This window comes from Takifugu flavidus, chromosome 13, assembly GCF_003711565.1.
Source record: "Takifugu flavidus isolate HTHZ2018 chromosome 13, ASM371156v2, whole genome shotgun sequence".
NCBI lineage: Eukaryota > Metazoa > Chordata > Actinopteri > Tetraodontiformes > Tetraodontidae > Takifugu > Takifugu flavidus.
The window spans coordinates 14289047-14314468 of NC_079532.1; the positions used below are offsets into that span (position 1 = coordinate 14289047).

The following is a 25422-nucleotide window of genomic DNA, read 5'->3' on the forward strand; positions in this document are numbered from 1 at the left end:
GATTTTCACTATTGGTTTATCATGTGTTGTGTGTTCATAATGTTCTATAATAAATCATCAGGTTTATTGATGACACATGAACATCCAGTTGGGCTGTTGATGAAACCATCACCCATTATCAGCAACTGGCAAATAAAGACTCCTGAAATGATAAATACTGATCGCCCCATTTTTTATCGCAGTCACGTCACCTCAGCATGCATCATAACATGCATTCATCACAATTTCTTTCTCGTTTATTTGCTTCTGGGCAGTTCCTGCATGTGTCTCTACTGAGCACTTGGGACACGTCGCAGCTAAGCTAATTGACTGGTAAAACATATACAGTGGAATCTACTAATTCAGTCATCAGCTCACAGGCCTTTTTGGCAAATAATAAGGACTGATTGAACCAAAGGGCTCAAAGTGCAAACTTAACCACCTAACAGCTGAGGCCGAACCGATCGATACACGTCTGTGTATATGAGCACGTGTGTATGATGCTACGAGAGCACTTCACGATAAGAGGGAGCGCTTTGAGATCCAGCACATTGTTTCGTGCTCGCTACTGCTCTTTGTTCCGCCTTACAGTTCAATTTCCATACATTTCCCAGGATATTAAACTGACGGAAATTAAGCTGCCTTGATAAAAACGCAGCAAGCCGCCCACTTAAGAGCACTAAGGCTGCAGTTTCTCTGCTCTTTATTGATTGGCTTATGTGAAACAGGGATGCCTTGTTTCTTTTTTTTTCTACCCTCAACGAAGCTGTTGGTGTGGTGAGCAAATGTTGGCAGCACACAGGCAGGAACTTGTTCAACCTTACAGGTGTTTGCAGAGCTGCTGCGTTGCACCCCAGGCTACTGGAGAAAATCCCAAACTAGGAGGTCATTAATAACATGTCTGACTGAAACAGAACAATAGACATTTCTTCTCACTTTAGTCTGAAAATCACTGAACGAACAGGTGAAATTCCTCACAGCAGCAGCGGTGTGTTCATTCCCCAGCCCTCTTCCCTTGATTCAGACTGCGATGGTTACCATCAACTGACTTGCACAGGTGCCCCCCCGCCCAGGTCTAAATAAATCAGGAGCCCCCCTGCTAATGCCCTCCCTTCCAACATTACCATATGCCCACCATCCCTCCGCAGGGAGCTCAAGAAAGGGGGTAGCCCCTCACCACCGCACGCTGCCGCGGCTTCTTCCCGCCCTTCTTTCCTCTCCATTGTTCGCTCACCGTCTCTCTCACTCCATTCTATCCACATCTATGAATATTTAAATACCAACACCAGGGTGGAAAATATGCAGCTGGGGCACTAAAGTTATGCTCGAGCAAATAATGAAAATGTGCACTTGAGGAATGAGAGAACGTTTTCATTTAGTTAGTCATACTTGTGTTGGTAAAATTCAAATTTTGTGTGCCAAAATTTTTTTTACGAGTTTTTTTTAATGACCATCGACAACAGCCTGATGGAATGCAGGAAAGGCAAAGCGACGTGAGTTATGGCTGCCCAGCTGGGGGAGAGGGGATTGGTTAGGGCCACCAGTATGTGCGTCTAACAGACAGAGAATTCCCCGTGTGCATGGGGCCACGCAGGCTCCCATTAAGTTCCTAACAGAACCCAACAGATGCGTTTGTTTTCTCAATCAAAGGAATTTCCTAATCGAGGTTATATAGTTTGTAGGCAAGTGGACAGACAGGGTGTCGCTCAGCCCGCCAGCTGTGGCCCCCAGGAAAAAAAAAAAAAAAAAAAGAGAGGAAATACAGGCTTTGATGACACCACCTAGCTGAACACAGTGGCTCGATTTTTCTCCGTCGAGCATTTTAGAAGAAAACTATTTGCTTGTTTTCCTGTGTGTTGATCTTTGATGGAAACTGTTTGCCAGCCCAGTCACTTACATGCTGATAGTTGTCGCTCAATGGAAAATGACACCATTTTTCACTCTGGACAGACCCGTCTTCCTACTTCTCGGGCTATTTTCAGCAACACTCATAAAGTCATATAAACATCTTTTAAAAGGCAGCTATAGCAGACATTTTTCCACAATTCAGAGATGAATTGTTATAGTTCACCCTCGCAAAAGGTACAAACAGTAATCTCTACTAAGATCATTATAATCTATTTCCTATTTGAAAATCCTGTTGATAGATTAAGCTGTTGATCTTAAACTCGCCTGATGCTAATCTTCTTTTACTTGATAAATAATTTAAAATGACTAATAGGACCTTGCGACAGACATTGTATCGCCGGGATGTATCGGGTTGCTTTGGATTTTAGCTGAGGTGTAATTTGTTTGGAAAAAGAATTACTCATGCATTGGATCCGGCTTAATTATTAAAAGAGTTAGCATTAGGATATGGGGGTGCCATCCTGGAGAGCTTTAAATCTCTTTTCCTGATCAAACACCTTGTTTTATCAGCTCCACGGACGGCGCCATAAAGGAGGGACGATGATTTATTAGCACAGCCAAACTGCAGCGCTGCAAAAGTTTCACACAATAAGGACCCAACTAATGAAGTTCTCTGCTGTGTTTGGCCACCATGGTAAGGTCTTTAGATCCCAGTTGGCCTGCAGCACTGGCGGGAGAGCCTTTCGCGCATATATTGTAAACATATGTAATGGCGTCAACTGACTGGCTATCACTGATCTGTGAGCAAACAGGACCGCAGTGTTCCTTATCAGCCCGAGCTGCATCACATCATCGCTTCGAACCGGAGGGACGTCAGGAAGTTCATTACAACCCAAATCTATATATCACCAAACAGATGGCTTCTCTTCAAACAGACGCAGCCTTGTTGCCCGAACGCGACGGTGGCGCTGCACGTGCGGCGCCGAGGCTGGCAGGATGACTCAACGGGCAGGACAAGTGATGCGGGGCTGGGAAAGATGGGATCTATCATTCTCCTTGTAGCTCTAGATCTTATCTTCGCAGATCCTTTTGCAGGCAGTGTCACATGATTCTCGCAATGCTGGTCTTTTCCATGCAGCAGTTTGGGAACACAAACATCAAAAGCGGCCGAAGCTGCAGCAGCCCAGGATTGACCCGCCACCTAGCCTTGAATCTTTCCTTATGCAAATGATTTGTATAAAGACAAATAAAGCATATTATTTTATATATTTTTCTTCTATATTCACACTTTCCTTGGGGCTCTGTTTCTGTCACCAGTGTTGTACATGAAGGCAGAAATGGAATGATAACATCATCAGCATCACAAGCACTGAAAAGTAGCTTCCAGCCTTAGGTTTTACTGTTATATACCAAAAAAATAAAAGTAAATACAATTAGCTTTCTCAATCAGTATTCTAACTTTAGGTCATAAAGGAAATGATCCATTAAAGTAGGTAAAAAATGATGCATGCATGCATTGCTTTTAAAGGATTTTTTAGAAAAATCTATCTGATGTGGTAATTTCCATAGCAACTGTGGCTTTGTTGCCTCTGCAAGTGCAACACCTGAACTAGTCTGGGGCTGTTTTGATCTGCGTACCCCAACCGACAGCTGTGTACTTTAGGGACAGGGAGGGCCCTTGAGCCACACTCTCATCTCATTGCTATTGTTTGCCCAGGTGGGCCTGGACGACATGTTTCGCTCTCTCTTGCTTTCTCTTCCTCTTCTCTTCCTCTATCTGTCTTTGTTCCAGTGGGACCTGTGGTCCAACTGAAGCTCTCAGTTACACAAAGAAACCAAATTGGCTTTCATCTGCAGTGTGCTACCAGCTGTGTGCACTGTGCAGCCGTGCTCTCTGTTAGCACTCAAAAAGAGCGAAGTTTTTCCCCACGACACTGTTTATTACTGCCTTTGAGTCATCGGCCTCCTTCAGAATACTTTTTTCTCTGATAACTCAAGAACACACTCAGATTTCTTGCTTAAGTCTTTGGCATGACTTTGCTTTTATACTGTGGCTGTTAACTGAGCTGTTGTTTCCAGGTTCACAACAAGCTTTACATTGTGATACAAAGTTTTTTTACTTCCTCGGCGAGGGAGTGAGCTAAAGGCTTGTGACAGATGGAGGTCCCACACGTGCCTTGTTTTGTTGCAGTAGCGCTTCAATGTAGACTTAAGTCAGGTCAGATACAGAGGTATTTTAGAACCATCGATTCTGCAGCAGCTTCTAAAAATAATTTTTTAATTTGGAGGGATGACATGAGCGTGACTTTGTCTGTTATTCCAGCATGGCTTGGCAATTATCTGTATAGTAAGAAAATATCTTACGACTGAAAGAGAGCCCTTTAAAAGAGGAAAACACCCTATTTTTTTTTTTATCATTTTTGAGTGTAGCATGAATAACCCAGGAACTGCAGCCCATCTTTGTGGTCATATTCATCTGTGCTACAGCATTACTTATGTATTTGAGACTCTTCTGTTGTACAAACCCTGCAGTGAAAATCTACCAGTAAGCTAAATCAAAATGCATTGTTCCAAACCATCTATTTGCATCTTTGGGGCCACAAAAGTATTTTTGATGATCAATTGTTGAGACAAATATGTGAAATTTCATTGGAAGATTGGAAGAATTTGGCCATAAAATTCATTAGCTGGATTAATCGGTCAACATTCACTGCTGTAATCGCAACACTGCAAATACCTGGAAGGACTGAATTATCCTGTTTAGTATCTTTTTTTATCTTCCCTCCCTCCCGCTCCACCTCTCAGTCCTCTGCTCATCCTGCCCTCCCTCCCTACGCTTCCCCTCATCCTGGCCTTTGTCCCCCGAGCAAATCTGCCTGGCATTTCAATCATCGCATCCAGGAGTCATATAGGATTGCAAAGCCTCATCCCACTCAGCTGGTCATGAGGGCACAGATGTAAGTGACAGTTGGGCGCTGCTGCACGGAGCTGCAGCTAATCTGCACACAAAAGCTGTCGCCCAAACAGACAGCAGTTAGGCTGAATTGCCCATAGTTTATAAGATATTTAGACTGAAATCACCTATAGAATATGTGCAGGTTAAACCATGTGGACTTGTGGAAAATGTGTAAATGTGGGTGTTGTTCTCTTAGAGCAGTAAACAGGTGGTTGAGGGATAATGAGGTCAGATAGTGTGTGTCTCTGTGCGGGCTTGGGGGTGCGTGTTTACAGGTGTCTTACAGTTAAATGTACCCACAAGTCTCAGAGACACCTACTCTGCAACTCTCGAATCAGTCGACGGCTAAATCATTGTCGCGCAGCAGGTTTTCTTGTGATCCTTGAGATGTGCATCCATTTATGCATAAATTCCATCCTTGAATACTAAAATAGTTTAAAATCATTTATAGCTGGCGCATCTGTTACGCAGAGAAGGCCCGCTGTTTTTATGCCTGTCCTTCTGCTGACGGTTGTGTGCCTGACGTGCGCCAAGTCAACACTGAGTCGAGGCTCGGATCGACAGAATTTTTCATTGGTGGGTAGTCTTCTTTGGCCTCCGAAAAATTTCTTCAAAAAACAACTGATTTATTTGATAAAAAGGCAGTAATAAAAGCCCTGCAGGAAAGAAGTCACAATAGTCCTTCAGGATATACCCCAATATCTGAGCGAATCTGAACGGGGGAACGTGGAGCCTGATGGCCCTTAGTTTGTTCTCTCACCACATGAGTCCAGTTTTGAAAGGTTTATTTTGCAGCGAGTTGTTTGGAGTAGAACATTGTGCTACAGAAGTACACAAAGATTTATCTATAATTTCCACCAGAAACAGGAAAGCCCAGAGAAGCACTGCTCTCCAACACACCTCCCCGCCTCCTCTTCCCGTTGTTACCCCGGGAGTGATGAGTGCTATTTGCATTACAAGGTTCCCGTGGAGCAGAATAAAACACAGACGAACACTCTCAGGGTGGCCTTGCACTAATTGCAGCCGGGGTGCATTTACTGATTATAGTTAAGTGGTCCAAAATGGTCCCCTGCACTCTGTTACATTGACCTGCTCCCTCCCCTGGTGGATGTGGTCAATACCAGGCCTGTTGAGATGCCTTTCCTCTGAGGGAAGGGAACTGGGCCCAATCCCGGTTTCATCTCTTTAAGTAGACGTGAAACAATAAAAAAGTCCGAGCAAAGAGCCTCAGATTTTGTTACTGGTGCAACAGCGGGAGGCTGTTTTTCATAACCGGCAATGCTGCTGAAATAAACGTTCGGAAAAAAAGAAAAAAAAATCAAATACCAAATCGGATCTAACTTGTTTAAGTGCGCATATCGACTGAGATCCATCCCATTTGAGAGCGCCTAGGCACCTCATGACTATTCAGATTTCATTGCAAACAAACATTTTGCAAGTGCAGTCAAATGGAAATGAACACCATGCAAAGTGGAAATGTAAATTGCATCAGGAGGGGCAGGGGTTGGGGCTGGGATTTAACCCTTTGCTCAAGAAACCCCATGAAAGTTGTATGCACAGGCGTGAAACAGGTCATTGCGTGGCATTCCCTCAGGTCCCCACGGCTCGCACCCACAGTGGGAAAGCAGGCCGAGGGCGATACAACGACCAGTGGATCACACAAGCTTTGATCTGTGTTCTGGTTCTCTAAGCGACTATGGGATAGATTTAGGCCTAATGATGAGGAGGTGAAGATCCCTCACCCCCTCTGTTGGCTTTTTTCGACCCAATCAGTTCTTTTTTTATGTAAGAATATCCTCAGCCAAGATCTCAGATGGTTATTTCTTTCTTTATTCCTTCAAGTACTTTTTGCTTTTATGGATTGTTGCTTGACGACCTGAACACGAAGTGTGGTCAGGCTGAATGGGGCATAGCCCTCTCGAAAATGCATCCTTTCAAATGTTTTTTTTTTTTGGGGGGTGGGGGGGTGGGGGGAGGAAGCTCTCGTGCTTTACATAACCCGGCCCAGTGATGTAATTCTTTATTCTGCTGAATGCTGGTATCAGAAAGAATGCTCAGTGTCCTTCTTGCTGTTCAGTCTGCCCTTTTGTCATGATCTCTCTCTCATGGTTGGCCTGGTCCTGATCCAATTTATGTAATTAACTGATGTCATCGCTCAGGAATGCTCGCAACTGCTGCTCCGCCACACTCTCGGTTTCCCTAAAACAAAACAAATCCTTCAGGACTGCTGTCTATTAATTCTGTTATTCTATTATATGTGGCGCAGTGGGGGTGGAAGGGGCAATAAAAGTTAAAAAAAGATAAATAACAAGCCTCATTACATCAACATGAAGATGTAATTGGGCTGGAAAAAAAGTTTTTCTTTTTTATTATAGGAGCTAACCAAATTACAGCATGCCCATTAGAGAGTTATGAGGTTGGCTTGCTGACGTAGAACCATCTGTGTGTCCATGTCTGCGTGTCTTTATTGGTGTGTGCGAGTGTGAAATGGGTGCATAGTGTGAAAGAGGCTCGCCTTGTGTGACTAATAAAACACACACTCGGTGAACACACAGCCAGCTGTACAGCTGCATAGCATAAGAAAGACTACCCCCCCTTTCATAGTGGTGGGACCTTTGTGTGTGGCTTGCTGTTAGCACCACTGTGTGCACATCTGTGTCTACAAGCACAAACAAACATCCAACTCTGCTGAATGATTAGATTTCCAGGGCATGGTCAGATGCTCGTGTGAGGTCATGCGTCCATACAGTGAGAGAGAAGGCAGACGTTCAGACAACCAGACCTGAGCTTCAAACAGAAGGATGTCAACTAAAACCAGACAGAGCAGGGAAAGCCTGCTAGTCTTTAGCAGACCTGGTTAAGAAATAGCAAATAAATAGTCTCCTTCACTCTGTGAAAATTTGGGGGCTGATGACATAAATCAAGCAGAGAACCAGCCACCAAAGACACATCACATCGCTCATAGCTTAATATTGGCCATCCTGACTGAGATAGTGACCCTGCCTCCATCTCCCCTGAGAAAGAAAGTAAATCCAAGGATGTCTTGTTTTTGCATATTAGCTAGCCTTGTTTGTTTTACATGCAATATGCTCCACTGCACGGACCCACATTAATAAAATGTGTCCAGCTTTAACCCTTTGGCAACTGGCTGGATGAGCCCACTTGCACATAACCGTGCAGATGCAACCTTTCGTTCCATGTTCTTGTTTATTCACGGGCATGACATTTAGGCTAGCATGTTATAGGAAATGAGGTGTGCGCGTATCCGCATCCCATGAACCATTCATGATGATAATGAGGAAGGGGGGGGGCAGAGCAGAAGGGTGGGGTCAGTATGCTAATAGCGTGTGTACATTTAGATGCCTCATTGCCAGCATGGAGTAGTTTGGAGAGACAGGCTATCATTCTCCACCTCCTTTCCCCTCATTACACCCCCGCATTTCTCTCCATCTATGTCCTCCCCCATTGCCTGGTTTCTGCTCTTTTCCTTCTCCGTGCCCTTCAGTATCATCTCCCCCCCCCGTTTCCCCCTGTTTCATCTTCCTCTGAGTACTCCTCTGCTACGTTGCGAATGCCTTTCTCCCAGAATATTAGATACATTTGTTTTCCTCTGCCAGGCTTTCGAGAGCAGGACAGGCTGCATGCAAAGTGCTGATGTGAGGCTTTCTTGGTAATTATAACATCCCTCGGTCTCCAAGAAAACTCTAAACTAAGGTTTAATTCGCTTCTGCACTCAAAGGAAGCCCTCCTTTGTTATTGCCATGGCTATTAGCCAGAGCCAAGGCCCAGGCATTTCCTGAGATTGTTGCGATTTGCATCAAGAGCAAATCTAGACGCCTAACCCCCACTCCTGACACTAGCGTTACAAACACTCACTCCTCCCTTCCCTTGTCACATTTGATGCACCTGATCATTATCTCTGGCCCAAAACCTCAAGCACTCTGTCCGTCACCTCCAGTCAACAAGAAAGCAGTCATGCCGTTATGTCGCTCATCGTTTTCATATTCCCATGCGCAGTTCTAAATGGATTTTACCTAATTTTAAGCATATATTCTCATGAACTCTTTATGCAGAGGACAGTGCTAATAAAAGTTGTTAATTACTGGTATGAACACATTGTCAGTGAATGCTGATTGCTTCAGCTGCACACATACAGGAGGTGCAACCATCTGTAGATAATGATCAGTAAAAAGCACATTAACAGTTGGTGCATGTTGCTGTTGGAAACATTGATTAGCATCTTGTGCTCTGTCCAGCTACGGTAAAGCTCAGCGCGAATGCGGCTGTTGCTTTTTTTGTCGGCCAACTATCTGAAATATTAACTGCACCGACACTTTTGCTGTTATTGTTATCACTGAGTTCTTCTGAATTTTAAACCAAACCTTAATAAACTCCTGTACACCAGATGATTTCTATGGAGGCCCATCTCAAAGCTTTATTGCAATTAGAATACCTGAATGAATTTGCATCGCCTTATCAGCAGTTGCCTCCGTGTCTCTGCTTACTATAATAGTACCACTGTGTGATATGATATCCACATTTACTCCGCTACTGCTCGCTCCTCTCTCATCAGATTATTAGAGCTGGTATTTTCCCATTTGCATTTTTTTTGTGCTGAGAGCAAGCCTGTTTAGGATGGAGAGAGATAGAAAAAAGGGAATAGGGAAGGAAGAGGAGGGAGAAAGCTAATAGGGAGATAGAGGGCTAAGCTATAGGGGCGGCTGAACTTGAGGAGTGGCTAAAACCAGGAGGCGGCAGTCTGCATTGGGCCATTGTTATATGGATAGACAGGGGTACATCCAGGGCCTCCCACCGTTACACATAACCTCCCGATCTATATTTCAAAGCTGAGAATAAAAGAGGAATTCGGTAATGAGCCCCATCTTCCTTTTGGAAGACTCTCTTTGTGGAACTAATTGAAAGTGGCATGTGGAGTACCAGGAAGCTCTTTGGGGCTCTGCTTTTCTAAAGATGCAGGGAGATAAGCCCGTACGGTGCTGCAGCTTTTTGTCAGAGGCCTGAAATAAACAGATCTCTTTGAGGAGAGTGATAAATCCTCTGCCAATGAGTTGTCTTAGCTGCTAACCTGCATCCATGGTAGAAATGGCACCTTCACATACACATTTTCAATCTTGCCATGGCTCCCTCTCCTTTGTCAATCTAGTTTTCTGTCTGCCTATCAGAGATGTGTGTGTTTTTTTGGGTGTGCACATGCTTATTTCTGCAAACACATTATTTGGGTTCTCCCATGGGAGAGGGCCTTGTTCTATTACAGATATGGAAATGGTATGCGGTAAGACTGATATACTGCGTGACATTTGCTAGAATGATGAAACAGAGCTTGGCTCTAACTATTTACAGACACACAACTGTACACGCCAATAAACACGTCCCCGCCTCACGCACAGAGATGCACAAAAGCGCCACGTTTATATGCCCTGTTCAAATGTGCAAATGGTTGCTGTGCACAATAAGTTTTGTTGGCACCACCACAAACCACACGAATAGAAGGAACAGGCTGCGGCGGCTCCTCCTGTCTCAGGAAGTTTTGAATTGTCCGTCTGATTGGCTCTTTGAAAGTTTATTGTTGGACATTTTACCTGCGTTAGGAGGGTCAGAGAGCTACTGAACTGGACACGATGATCCCTAGTTTAAATTTGCATCTCACTGCTGAAGCCTTTTCTACTTTAAAAATAATACTTAAATGCGCTCTTAAATCATGTGATCACTGTTTATTGCATCATCAATAAGCTCAGTGTCACCTTGTGTTGATAGCTTGGTAAAAGCCGCACCCTCGTGATCTGGAGGGAAAATAGGACTGCGCTGAGAGGAGACTCGTGAAAAATTCAGATGTTTTTGAATACCTGTGGGGTCCTCTGTCTGTGTTTGCAAATGGTCTCATTTGCCGCATCGCTGGGTCAGGCTCACCTTTAAACAAAGCAATAATGCAAAGGAATTAATTGATTCTCCACTGGATAAGACTGGAATTTTAAGGAACTCATTAACATTCTGGTGAATCGTCATCATCCGTGGCCTCTACTACTCCTTTCTAACCTCGTCAGCTGTGGACCGAGGCGACAGGGGCTGGACAGTCATCCCCTCCCTGTGATCGATGTGAAATACTGAAGCAGGGGTGAAAGTAGGATACGTTCCATTTCAGGGTGTTTGTAATATGGTTTGTGTGTTGCGCTTGGGAGGTCGGGAGCAGTCCAGCGTGGCACCCAGCTGTGAAGCTGCCCCTGGGGCTTGCAGAGACTGTGGAATGTGGCTGATGTGAGTCTGGGATGAGGCTGGCGATAGCAAAAGCCTGCGGCATGCAGCTGTGAACTTGCTCTCAGAGGAGGGTGTGTGCCCACATGTACCCGCCGTCAGGTCACTGCTAGGGGTGATTTTGTGTGTTTTTGCCTCAGTCCATCAACCTATGGTGTTCCTCCCAATAACAAGGAAAAGGACAGTGTTCAAACTCATTTCCTGTTTGAGGGCTTAGGGCGAGCTCTTTCTTCTCACTCAGCAGAGATGTCTGGAATTTGAGACAGAACCAGATTACACCTTGTGACCTCCCTCAAAGAAATGTGGCCGCTCTACCAGTTAGATTAGCTCAGCTTTGTTCTGGATGAGCATGTCAGGTGGAGATGACAGCTAGAGTTTAGAGTGGAAAAAAGATTGAGAAAAGGAGTAGTCACACTTTTGTGACCCTCTTCTTTCACTGCAGCGGATAGTCCCACCGCTAGCATCCCCCCACTGCTCTATTCCCTTTCCAACAACCAGTTACAGTACTTCATGTATCAGTGAGGCATGATCTGATTGGCTGTGCTTGGGTTGCCTGAGAGGTCAGAGCTGTGTCGATTTCCCGCTATGTGCTTTTGGGCCACCATCTAAATGCTTACACAGCAGGCAGAAGAAAAGTTGTGAGCCAGGAAGAAAAGAGGGGAAGAGGGGAAACAAATACATTTAAAACAAAATTAGAACTCTTCCATACACAGCCTTCAGTGCAACATGATTTCTTGCCTTGGAAAATCGTAAATGTGTCACCTGAAGTGCGGGTTTGAATTTCACACAGACCCTCGCAGGCACCTTCAGCGCTGCAGCTCAGCTCTGCACTGTTTACTCTGACTCCGAACAAAAAGAAAGCTTCAGAGCCAGAATGATTTTGTTACGTGTGTGTGTGTGTGTGCGTGTGTGTGTGTGTTCAGAGATAACGGATGGTCTTTTCTCTAGACAAGGTGCTCTAGGACTGGAAAACACCTGGTTAAGACAACCACCCACCAGTAATAGGCTGGTAAAGCACGTACATATCTTCCTGGAATGTTTCGGGGGGGGGGGGGGGGGGGGGGGGTCGTCACTCTTCGCTGCATGTTGATAATAAAAGTAAGAATCTTGTCTGTCATTAACAGCTGCAGCCTTCAGTCTCCAGCATCGTTCACATTGTCAAACCGGATCTTTACTTGTTTGGGTGTTAAACTTGACGAAGAAATGCAAAGATGTGAGTGCAGTTTGCATTGCCTTGCTTTACCTCAGAACTGTAATGCAAAAAACTCTATTACTACAGGTCGGAATAATGTGGCAGTAATTTTAAGCTTCATTTTAACCTGGATTTAGAGCTATGAATTGACAGCGTTCTCTTACTCTCATGGACCTCTTAGTGAATCCACTGCAGTGATCATTACAAGGAGGAAGCTTAATTAAGATGAGCATGAACATGTACGTCACCCTGTTCCTTAATTACACACATAAATCTACGTGAGCTCCACCTCTGCAAGCATGGAACCCAGGAGCTGGCATACAAATCTGAGCTGCAGCCACAGTGCCTGTATAGATAAAATCCAAGCTATGTGCTTGACTGAGGCAAAAATAACAGTGTAATTTTATCTATAACAATTGAATCTTCAAGTATAGCTACATGAAAGGGATAATGCTGTATTGATTGTTGCTGTACAGTAAATGGGTTCTCCTCAATCGAAAATGCATGGCATATTAAATGCCGTGCATGCCTGCACTGTTTGTCATGGCGGACCTTCTATGCAGGGATGGGAGAAAATTATCACTCTGTTGGGCAGCAGGAAGGGAAAACAATACAGAGAGGTGATTAGCTATGACTGCACTTACAAATGACTGCAGGGCATTGTTGCTCGGCCAAATTAATTACCTGTCGTTGTGACTCATTCTTTTAAACTCTTCCTTTATTATAAAAGGAGGAAAGGGAGGAAAAAAATAGACTTGCATTCAGCGAATAAACTATGGTGCTGAAAGGCCCAAATACGTATCGTGCACCTGGTGCTGACTCAAGCACTGTGTAAGAATGCACGGACAGAATCTGGTCTACCTCGTGACATGTCTTTGTCTTCCAAACCTGACCACACATATTACTATATCACTTCCCAGCGTTTGTCTAAACCCCGGCTGCTGGTCAGGGTAATAAGGAATGGCCTATTTGTTCAAATTCCTCCCTAAAGCCCTGATAATCCCTGCTGTTGTTCATCTACGTGATGACATTTCTAATTCTTGTCAGTGAAGAATGCGGCGTGACAAACGGCGTTAAAAGTGTCTGAAGGCCCAGCGGGCAGGCGGCATGCCAGGGCAGATAGAGGGACACGCGTCTGAGAGGGCAGCGCTTGCAGAGGAGGGGGGACGTCTGCGTGCATTTTATGGATCATTTTAAGGATGCCTGTTCAATACAGTAGATCGTGAGTTAAACTTTGACCACATCTGGGCAACAAGGGCGGTCAGCCTGTACCAGTCAATGTACTGGCTAATTATTGGTGACTTGTTATACTCTTGTTCCTCAAAAACAAACTCACAGTCAAAAAAGATGGACTGGTACCAGCAGAAATATGATAAATTATACAATATCTCTTTCTTCTTGACAGGGACCTGCTTTGTAGGGTCTATGTGTGCTTTACTTATTGTATGGCTCTTTGCAGCCTTGCAGCATTTTGTGAAGCATCACAGCCCCCAACTCCTATAATTCATATCACACACAAACACACACACATACACACGCACGCACACACAGACACACACAGAGCAGATTTGATTAGGCCAGAGATAGTATTACTGCCTGTCAGGCTTGGAGGAAGGAAGGCAGTCGTCAAACGACAGACAGTGGTAGAGGAAGGCTGATGTGGGCGTACGGGCGGAGGGAAAGAAATTCGGAACAAGCCGGGGCGAGGTGTAAGGTGGGGGAACTTTCCAGGCCACCTCGTAAGTGTTTCCCCCGTGCACTCTTTCACTTGTCCAAGAAATAAGGAACTAGTCAAGCAGAGCAGCGCTTTTGATTGAAACTGTGTTTGCGGATGTGTGGTTTGGGTGTGTGTTTGTGCGTTTGCTGAATGGCAGGGAGACCTGTGTCATTACTGTGGCGGGATGGCTCCCCCCACGGCGGCTGGCAATACGTTCTCCAGTCCCCACATTTCAAATCTGTTGTTTCACGACAGAGCCGTGATGTATGGCTCCACCAGCATCGATTGCGCCCCTTCGTTCTCCCAGTATCGCTTGATCTCTGTCTTAGTTACCCTAAATCAACAAAATGGGGCATGTCGATGCTGAGCCCTGCGGTTTTACTCTCTGGTCTGTGTCGGAGTAACACAGTTGCTGGAGTAATGCCGGCAATAAAACAGCAATAACGTCCAGCAGAAGATGCAGAAAAACAGTTGGGGGCAGTCGGTGAGGCTGATGAAAGTGTGAGCAGCTTGACCAACAGTTGAAAGGTTGTGCTTTTTTCTTTAATAAAAAGATTTTATGTCCACTTCACGCTTTTGATCAGGGTCAAAGAGTAGGTTTTGCAGAGTAGGTTTTGAGCCTGAGCAGATTATGACATCATTGTTTTTGACTTTATCCAGTAATGCTGTTCTCTGAATGACACTTATTCCATTTGGGAATGTTGCAACTCGATATTAAGAAAGACGAGCAATAGGGCACACAGGCGTCACCCACAACAACATTTTAATACTTCCTCAAAAAGACCGATGATATGACATCAATTACTCATTTATAAGTTATTTGTTAACTCTGATTGAGGCGCTTGGAGCAGAGCTGCCAGCCTGAGGGTTGGGACACTGTCTAGCCATTGGCTGGTAGGCTGACCTAATACTGTCTGACTGTCAGTCCACAATCTTAACAATGCTGCAGAGACTCCTCTGCCTTCCCTGTGCTGAAAGCATCAGTGCATGTCAGGCGCTGACCGCAAACCTTTCCAGGCACTCCAGGCGAAGAGGCAGAAATGATGCTGTGTGATGTGTGGATTTTTTCTTTCTTTATACGGACTCACAATCAGCTTCTCTCCTTGTGTTTCCAGCGTCTGTCCCTTTGACCCCTGCGCCAAGCGAGGAGAGGGGTGTGGGGAGCACAGAGAGCACAGAGATGAGGCTGGGGGTAGCCTGCTGTTTGCAGGTGGAAGAAATGCATTAGTTTTCAGCCGCATGCTGAAGCATAATAACTACAGGACAGGGGTCATTACCAACAGAGAACAATGAGATGTCGCATAGAAATCAAAACAAAGAACAAATCAGTGTCATAGCTGCACTGGCTTGTGTTTTGTGTTGTTACAATCGTTAATAAAGGCCCCGTGAGCGAGGGAAAGGAATATAGCAGCAATTGTATTGCCAGGACAATAAAACGTTAGTTTGTGTTTACACTAAATCCAATATGACTACCGCTGTCATAAATATTTGAAAAGCAGCATGTGAGAAAATGTGATGTATCCTGCGTGCTAATATTGACCCTGTCATACTGCGTCGATCTGCTGCGGTGTCAGAGGTGCTTCTCTGCCCAATAAATATTTCACTACATAAAATACCTTGGGGGGGTGTAGATGTGAGGTGTTGAGACTGAGCAAGGGAACGGGGACAAAGTACAAGCACAAATGCTATCTGTGCTCCATTTTACTGTGTGTTGTCAGCAAGGAAGCTGCAGATTTTGTCAATTCAGCATTCCGCTAACCCTAACCCGTCAGGAGCCTACACCAATATCCATATTTTAAATCTGTCCTGTAAGATATTAATGCGCAATTCGAGTCTTGGCTTCTTTTTTCACCAGCATTCATTGCGTTTTAACAGGTGAGCTATCGGCAGCCTCATTGGCGTTTTAATATGCCTTTCTTCTAAGAGGCATCGAAAAACAGAAAGTGGGAGAGAGAGAGGGGGAGGCATGTGCTTAGGACCTTGAACACAAAGAATGTTATCCCTGTTTGGGGAGACAGACAACATTTCTCAAGGGCCCCGTAAAAAAGTTGGCCTTGTCCAGACACCCCACAGTTTGTCTTTTCCACAGTCAAACCACCTGGAACACCTTTAGTTAGGAAAACATCCTTGAGCGTAATTGCCAACTAGAGGCGCTGTAAAAAATGCACTTTGTTAGGATAAGTAGTTCCCATGAGGACTGGTCTACAGTCCTTGTTGCATTTAGATTGTGATTTTGTTAAATACAGGGTTAGGATGGAAAGATTTAGAACAAAGGCTTATGTTATACACTCTGCTGATGAAAATCAAGGCGGTGTGCTCATAAGGATACTTGAGCGAATTGGTGTGTTTTGGGGACGGAGTGAGCCACAGGTGCACAGTAGGGACGTAGCTCTGCACATTGATTTCACAGTCTGTGACCACCATGCAATATATCTAGAAAAGTGTTTTTTTCTCCTATGGCGCATCTCCAAAGAGCCTGTGTGTGGAGGAACCTTTGAGGGCATGAATATGTAGATGAATACCCAGAGGGAGCCAAGAGTCATTGACAGCATCGACCAGAGCAGTTTTACATTAGGCAAGGGCAAAGCGTGGGATTGAGAGTTGGTAAGAGGCAGGGCAAGGAGAGAAATGTGGTAGAATCGGAGAGAGAGGGGACGAAAGTTATTGGGTGTCATTATGTTGTGCTTTTTTTTCTTCCTATTAGCCATCATTAGCCAGTGTTCCCAACATGACCACTAACTTTGTATGTGCTATTAGCCACAATATTGCTTGCCAATTAAATAATTGATAAAGTGTGATAAAGGAAAGATCAAACAATTGCCATGTACTGTCCAGCCCCTGTCTGAGTGCATTTATGTGTGTTTAAATGCTGCGGGGTTCCAGTGATCCATCAGTCTCCCATCTGGAGCCATGCTTAGGGAAGGTCAGCCTGATGGATACATCCTGACATGCACACAGCCAGTGATGTCAGCCTTGTGTGTGTGGCCTGGCAGGCTAGCTGAGTGCAGGCACGGTTCAGCAGAGCAGAGGGCGGACAGGCGAGTGGGGAGGGAGGTGCTAGCCCTGGCCTCTGTGCCCTAGTTTGAGTGGTTTGAAAAGGGTTTCGCTGGCAGAGACATTGCATGGAAGAGGCTGAGCAATGAGGCTGGGTGAGGTATAGGGGTAGGGTGTGCTGGCAAAGGGGGGTGGGTTAAGAGACTGAGGATCGGGGTGGTCTGGGATGGTAGAAGAAAGGCACCATTCATGTGCTGTGCCATCTCTGGGTCCCAGAGGGACCAGAGCTCATCAGTGACCACGCTAGCTTTTAGCTTCTCTCTCTCTCTCTCTCTCTCTCTTTCTCTTTCTCTCTCTCTCTCACACACACACACACTCTCTCTCTCTCCCTCCCTCCTATTTTCCTTTTGTCAAGGGCCAATGCTGTCAAAGCCACTAGGCAGAATAATATTGAGACCTCTTGTGCAGTTGGGTCCCACAGAAGTCCTTTGCACAGCCATTGGTTTGCGACTGCATGTGACATCGATGGTCTACAGATGCTCTTCACCCTCTGGGAGGCTTCGCTTGTCCAAGCTAAGCCAGCTGGAGATGAGCGAGGTGGGGTGCATCTTAAAGAGTGATAAATTGCCAGTTGAATGCAGAATTGCTCAACCCAAAACTCAATTTTGCAGATTACTGGGGGACAAGAATGAAGTATCCTGGTGATTCTCTCTTGCGCTGTTGTGATTTATTGGGATGAGATCTGATAGACAAAATTGCTCCAATATTCTTTTTTTTTTTTAAACTACCAAATTAATTGCTTTTCTAACTGAAAGGCAAACATGCAAACTAATACACAATTCTGGTAAAAGTATAAATCATTTTAGGTTTGAATAAGGTGATTTTTAGTGCGCCATTATTAGTTCCCCATTTTATTCAGTATTTCACTATTTATATGAGTGATTATTGAACAGCAACCAACGGTCAGTATTGCTTCATATTGACTCGTAATTAGAGAATGAGACTAAAGAGTTAAACGCAGGGTGTCCATTATGGGTTTTTTAAGTGTATTATCTAGGTGAAAATAGAGCAAAAATCACTTTTACTACGATTTTGCGTGACAATGGCTTTGTTTTTAGCACAAAACTTAAAAATATCTGGATGAACAGGCTGTGTATGATGTGTCTGATGTGCTACCTCAGGAAGGGAAGTGAGTAGAGCAAGTTCTGTTTATCACTGCCAGTGAAAAGCCTACATCAGCGACAGCTGCGAGGTGCTTTGCATGCAATTGCAGTAGCGCGCTGGAAGAGACAATTTTGCTTTTGTGGTTTCATATCAAGGGCAGTGGTGCTACTACCTGTCTTCTTTCCTCTCTCGCTCATTGTACCTCACTCTTCCTCTGACTGGGAGGAGCAAACTGTACGAGTGAGAGGTGTCATGAGAACGACCTAAGCGGAGCGCCGGAGCACAACCTTGGAAGGTTTAGGCTGAAATCCATCCAACAATAACATCAACACTGGCAAATCTCTGAATGATGTTCATGTGGCCATGGCACATAGCTCAGAAATGCTAAAGGCCTGTAGCTCTAATTACACTGTAATGTAAGTTCTCTAACGTTATGAAAACTATTTATATCAGCTGATGTTATTCACTTGAGCTCAGCTGTCAGTACCAGAATAGTGATAGTAAGCTGGTTAGTGCAGTTTTAGAGTAACAGGATAAAGTGATGCTCCTATTTGACTGAAGGGTTTTTCAATTGCTCTGCAGCGCATTTTAAAAGAGAGGAATTTCCAACAATTCCAAAGTTTCATGATTTGAAAAGGGCCTCCACTTTTCTCCACATACTTTATATTTGTGTTTGCTCGAATTCCAATGACCTTTTGGGGATCTCATCTTCATGTGCAGTAAATAGGGAGGGGGGGGGGGGGGTATATGCTAAGTTCGTTATTTCCTTTTAGGAATGTCTAAATCTTGTTTAGAAGATAAATGTGCTGCAGCCTGAATGGGCATATGGCACAGGGATGGGGCTACAGTATATTGGTTCCATTATGTCATAAAAATTGTGCAGAATGCACATTCTGTGGTGATTCTGGAGTGCAGCCTGCTCTATATATAAACTTCATAGACGATATGCAAAGAGTCAAGAGTTTAAAGAATGTTAGAACATAATAGTGGAAATCAATCTTTACAAGCTGCTGCTTGTTGTTGTGTTTTGCTAGTTTTCTCATTTTAAACTCTTTCACTTCAGTTTGCAAGGAATTCAAATGTGCTAAACGCCAAATTGCAAGGAGACAAAATGGGAACAATCTTCTTAGAAGACCGAGGACTTTGGGCTACATGTGTGCAGCTGTTTACTGCGTCCACGCTGAAATTCTAGCCATTCTCACAGCTTGTTAGAGGAGAACCACGCTGACCTCATGGCTGGTGTCCATCCCTTCTCTTCTGGTACTCTTTACTGTTCATTGCTGCTATCGCCCTCTAGCAGGCTCCTTTATGCCTCTTGGCAGCGCCTTGATGGACGCCTCGGTTCATTGTGTGTGAAGGTGTCTTTGTATTTGTGCGTAATGGTGTTCTAAGATGCGGTTGCCAGAGGGTTGTCTTGGTGTCTGTTCCACCGTTGCCTCTGAGACCCTAATAACCAGCCTCTGTGGCAGCAGCTCTTTTCTCAACTCATTTGCTTTATTTTTCACTTTCTGCTCCTTAGGAACCATCCTCCGCTTTTCCCAGTTTTGTTATTTCCATATATTTCCTCCTCTAAATGTGTTTTAAATCTGCACTCCAGCAGGGGAGCAAAGGAGTGGATCTTTCAACAGCTACACTTAATTGACATGACAGTGTCAATTTCATTTTATTTACTTGTGACGTGGTTCCACAGTATCCCTCGCTCTCCCCCCTCACATTCTCTCTTCTTTTGTTACCCAGAGTTCCAGCAGGACTGTGGCCAGACCCCCTCATTTCTGTCCCTGGGACTGAAACGCTGCCAGAGTCTGTTGAGGCTTAGAGGGGAACACTAGCCTAGTTACCATGGTCACAGCAGCCCTGTGAACATGGCTTTGAATGAGCAACTTTCTAAAGTCAGCCTGAAGCTCCTCTGATCTGTGCGTCATTCTGTTTGCTTGTTATTAATAGATGTAACGGGATTTCAGAAGTTGGGCTAAATTGAAATTAGAGCTTGGGCAACAGCTCCGTATGTTCCTATTGGGGGTTACCCAGAGCTAAGTGACTCAATTTCACCACCATACCATGGTGGAGAGAAACAGTGATGAGCTCCAGCAAGGTCTGCTGCGAAGTTGCTCTGTGCCATCAGAGAGCAGAGTCGCCCTGCTCTTATTTTTAGGCCCCTTCAGAGACGTGCGCTCAAAAGAGGGCATTAGTCTTTGTGACAGGATAGGAAACATGTGGCACCAAAGTCTGGAATTGTTTGGGCCACTAAAATAGGTGAAACCACATTTCTTATTTTGATCAAATAGTGGACATTTATCTCTTGCCCCTGCGCCTCTAGTGTTTTTCTGGGATGAAGGTTAATGTGTGCGTTGCAGAATATTTGTGCTGGGTTTATTTTCATGGCAGAGTTCCGTGTGCCTGTGGACCGTAAAGCCCTGCAAACACCCCCACCCCCCTGCTCTGTCCCCATGTTTGACAGGGCTCAGTGATTTGTCCTGCACTTCATTAATCATTTATCAGAAAGCCGAGCATTGGAAAATCAACCAAACAAATTCCTGGATAAAAGGAACACCCTATCGACTGTAGCTTTATTTAAACTAGATCTAAAGTTATTTTAGGGGTATTAAATTATTCAGCAACACCGCTGGTTAATATGTCTTTATATGGGATACTAACGCTTTCTGTCTTTCCTGTCTATTGAGAGTGGATTTATTTTTTTTTGTTAACGTTTGTGGAAATTTGCCAGCTAACACCTACACAGGTTTCATCAATAATATCCTGCTCTCATCTGTGCGTACTACACCGGGCTGCTCTCCATCAAAACACACGAAGTGCGAAATAGGGTGCCTCACGGGGCTTTTGCATTGCATATTGTTACACTCGAAGTCTTTCTCGGCTTTTGTTCGAGGTGTGCAGAGTATATTTTATTTTTGGAGCAAAAATGCCTGATACATAACCACACTGATTCCCCCCCCTCTATTTGCAGAGCTCCAGAGATCATCCTGGGCTTGCCTTTCTGTGAGGCCATTGACATGTGGTCCTTGGGCTGCGTGATAGCCGAGCTCTTCCTAGGTTGGCCCCTCTACCCAGGGGCCTCAGAGTATGATCAGGTAACACCGAATGGTTCCTCTGCCTTTTTAAAGGATCCTACCAGCATACCAATGAATCAGACATGGTGTGCTGTTATGTTCCCATCTCCTTCCATGAGTGTGTGCACGCGGATGGGATATATTTTAAATCCCCCTGACAGCCCCTGAAGATTCTCGCACAGCCTCCCTGTTTATCTGAACAGATGCCACAGAGCCACTTGTCCAATTAGCACAGCCCCTGTGCTCCCGAGCAAGACATTCTCTATCAGTTTGATGATGCTCACTGGAAAACCTTAAGCGAGCTCTTCTCCAATCCTGACCCCCCCCCCAAAAAAAGCTCCAAACCTTTATCAAGTGCTTCGTTTAAACAACATTTCAAATCAGTGTTAGAGTCTTGAGCTGAGGTCATGCCTTGCATATTTCGGACAGATATTCTAGCCTGAGCCAACGCCCATCCTAAAGTTTTTGGACATACTTAACCAACTACACCCCCCCCCCCCCCCCCCCCCCCGTCCGCCCCCTGCAATATGATGGAATTTACAGTTTATTCATACTTGTGATGTGAAAATTCTCTGATGCATTTTTCATCCCTTGTGTCACAGATACGGTACATCTCGCAGACGCAGGGTCTGCCGGCCGAATATCTGTTGAGTGCCGGAACAAAGACCACGAGGTTCTTTAACAGAGACCCGGACTCCACGTATCCACTCTGGAGACTGAAGGTACGGCTGACAGCACGCAGACACAGCGACGATAAGCAAACTGCGTAGGGCTGGGTGACGTCTGTAATTGATATTCCAGCTATGACACTGTTTTCCCATGAAACCCAGTGCTGTCCTGTCCGGAGCTGATTGTAACGACAGGCTACAATGATCTATTATAAACATATTATCTCAAGTTAGCAGTCTGTGGGCTTTAAGCACACCATCAGGTAATTGTGTTACAGATTTGTCACATCCTTGCTAAGATTTCTCAACACTAATAAGGCCTTTCTGAAAACCTGGAAGTCGCTGTGCACTAGAGGTGGCATGGAATTGTTGATGATAAAAGATCACAGTATTATTCAGGGGAAGACACATAGTCAGAATGTTATCTTGTTTGCGCACTAACTCCTTCTGACTTAATAGCATCTATAGCTTCACTGTGAAAAATGAACTTCCATGCTAAAATACGACTCTGCTGTATGTGCGAGTGGGACTGCAGCCGTGTGTCTTCCGAAACGGTATCAAAGTGTCCCCCGTCGACTTTCCTGGATGTTAGATTAGCATTTGTGCGTGACCCCGGGGTTGTTCTGAGGGCACACTGTGTCCTGCTGCACATCAACAACAAGAGGCTATAATGAGCCAAATGTAAATAGTTCCTTTTAGAGGGGAAGTGCGATGGGATTTGAGAGGAACATCTGCTTTTTGTCTCCCAAAGACTCCAGAGGACCACGAGGGTGAGACAGGGATCAAGTCCAAGGAGGCGCGCAAGTACATCTTCAACTGCTTGGATGACATGGCACAGGTATGTTTAAAAAGCCTTTTTTTCCACTTTTCTTTTTCTTTTCTTCCCCTTTTTCTGCCTAATTTCTTTGGAAGCCTCACCTAATAGGTTGATTTGATCCATCAAGTCAAATTTTTAGAAATCATTTAAAACATTCATCGAGCAAAGGCCTGATCCGCACGTGAAGAGTAGCACTTGCTGTGAGCTAAAATGCTACAGAGTGAAGCGAAAGCAGCTGTTCACCCGAAAACTTCTCCTGCTTTTCATTTTGCTAAATCGCTGCTTAATAAGTTACAGACAGACATTTGAGCCCAACATGTGGTGAGACTGGTTAATGTGTTTTATATGTACACTTTGCTTTTTTATTTAAACTGGTGAGCGCGTGTTGTGGCTACAGCTAGAGTGCAGGGGAGAGGGTAAGAGTGCAAAATGTTGTATTGCATAAACCCTGAGGAAGCTTGTGACTCTCAGCTGGTAGCCCCTCACTCCCTGCGGTCCAGGATGTCACTTCAGACTTGTAGATGGAAAAAGCAGCCACATATAATCAATCTCTTCTACCACTCAGAGTGAATTCAACTATGCACACTGGGAAAGCTCACATGTAGCCATGATATTTTGATAGGACATGCCAGGTGACAGTGAATCAGTATTTCCACTGCTGAATATGGGGGCCAGAGTGCCACCAGTGATGGAAAAATTCTATTGTTTTTCCACAGTGTCTGTGATACCAAGATCTCTGACACTCATTAACCAGGAAGTAAATTATTTCTTTTGGAAATGGCCGTCTTGCAGTCTCAGCGAACTCCTGGTGTGGACGTGCGATTGGAATAATGGAGTCAGTCATGGCTGTCCGGTAGGGCCTAGGGCCCTCTGTCAGGTTTAGAATAATGTGTGGTCGGCTGGGACAGGATTCTATCGCTGTCCGGACTTGTTGAATTTACAGTTCTTCCACACACACACACATACATGCAGGAGTGACTTTAATGAAACCACCCCGCACTGGTATGTTATCCCCAGGGTCATCTCTGTCTACTACACTTCAAGCTCTGTGTCCCATCTTCCTCTCACAGTCAGGCTCAGCTTCCTCCCAAAACACAAAGGGGGGTGAGAGCGAAGGGGGGAAAAAAACCCGCTTATGTTGCTCCCTATCCAAACTTTAGAAACAAGTCAGCATTGTGGACATCTGTCCCTGTGTGTATTATGGATGATATAGCTGAAGGCCCTCGCTACAGAGAGGGGCTGGGTGCCAGAAAGAGATAATGAAACTCCTTTCTGTTGCGGGGGAAGGCTTTAGTCACAAGTATATCTAATTTGACTAAGTCAGAGACCGCTGAAACGGCGAATGGGGCACCCTGCTCAAGGCCGGATGTAAATGGAAACGGGGACGGCGGGCTTGGAGACAGATCCCCTTTGATCTGCAGCTCTTCAATGTGACTGTCAACATGAGTGAAGCCTTGACAGAAAAGCCGGCACGCTCCAGCTTTTATCACACGCACTATTAAATACATTTTTCCCTCCCCTTCTAATGCTCATCTTGCGAGGACATAAAAGTCTGCGGCTAAATCTGCACTCGTGGTAGTTTTTTGTCATGCGGGCCAAAACTGAGCGTGTCCCAAGACGCGGCCCAATCTGTCTCCCCCCACGACATCTGCCAGCCCTGCCCTGAACTCCGAAGTGGCATGTCGGTGGCGCAGGTGCGGCTCCGTCGACAGCCGGTGACGCGTGAGTCATGCAAGGCTGACCGCATTGGCCAAGGCCCTTCAAGACCGCTTTGGTTTTAATTCGAGAAAATGTCAAGAGTCTCCGTGGAGAAAAATGGAGCACATAAACGCGCCCACATGTGAAACTCGACTATGTACAAAACATATATTCCTCCCACCTGCTCAGCATGCTGCACACTTTTCTTTTTTTGGGGGCCAAAGTCATCTCCTCTGCCAGCGGAGGACGATGTGATTATTTCTCACCTTATTCGCCAGATTACACCTTTATCGCGCTTGCTTCAAATGGAAAGCAGGGCGGAGTGGTTGCAGACGCCGAATAACCTGCATAGAGAAAGAGGATTGAATCAGATTGTTGGCAGTGACTGGCAGCGCATCTGATAGCCCCTGGAGCAGGCCTACAGATAAGCAATGCATCTTTATTAAAAACAGGCCTGCGAGCTGCAGTCACAATAAACAAGACTGCCTGTCCGCTGCCACCGTGCCTGTTTCTGTCCTTGCTCTTGCTTACAAATTGCCCAGATTTGCTGTACTGTGACCTCTTTCATTCATTACCGCAGACACAAACCAGTCCTAAAAAGGGAGACCAGTTCCCACTGGCCTAATGAATCCATTCGCCCCCTCTTTATTTCAGAGCACAAATCTGTTGCAATCTGCTTTACTGTGTTTATCTGCAAATCAGAGCCGCAATGTTTAATGCAGAGGAAGCGCACGGTGTTCTGGGGCAACTTCACAGAATCGTTTAAGGACATTTTGGGGTTTTATTTGAGTTGTGTATCGTGTAATGTGTTAACAATGGTGTTCTTTATGGAGGAATGTTTTCTTTTAATACATAGCCAATGGCAGTGTTTACAGGATCCGTGTTTTTTGTTTGTTTTCACAACTTTGGAATAGATAAAATCTCAATCATGGTGCCAGAATTTATTCCGAGAAGTTCTAAAAATGCCAGCGCAAATGTTTATATTGTCACCAAGGTGCAAGGTTATCCCTTGGCTATGTGACATGCACACACACTGACACCCTGTGCGATG

At 45.0% G+C, this 25422-nt stretch overlaps 1 protein-coding gene across 4 annotated transcripts in view; it reads left to right on the forward strand.

The window, feature by feature from the left end:
* The window catches only part of hipk2 (homeodomain interacting protein kinase 2), a 59259-nt gene that overhangs the window by 19675 nt on the left and 14162 nt on the right, over window positions 1–25422 (forward strand). For all 4 annotated transcript variants that reach the window (XM_057052232.1, XM_057052231.1, XM_057052233.1 and 1 more), the window contains exons 3-5: window positions 21086–21209; window positions 21791–21910; window positions 22608–22694. In XM_057052232.1, coding sequence (XP_056908212.1) covers window positions 21086–21209; window positions 21791–21910; window positions 22608–22694 — 331 coding nt within the window. The remainder of the gene's footprint in view (window positions 1–21085; window positions 21210–21790; window positions 21911–22607; window positions 22695–25422) is intronic.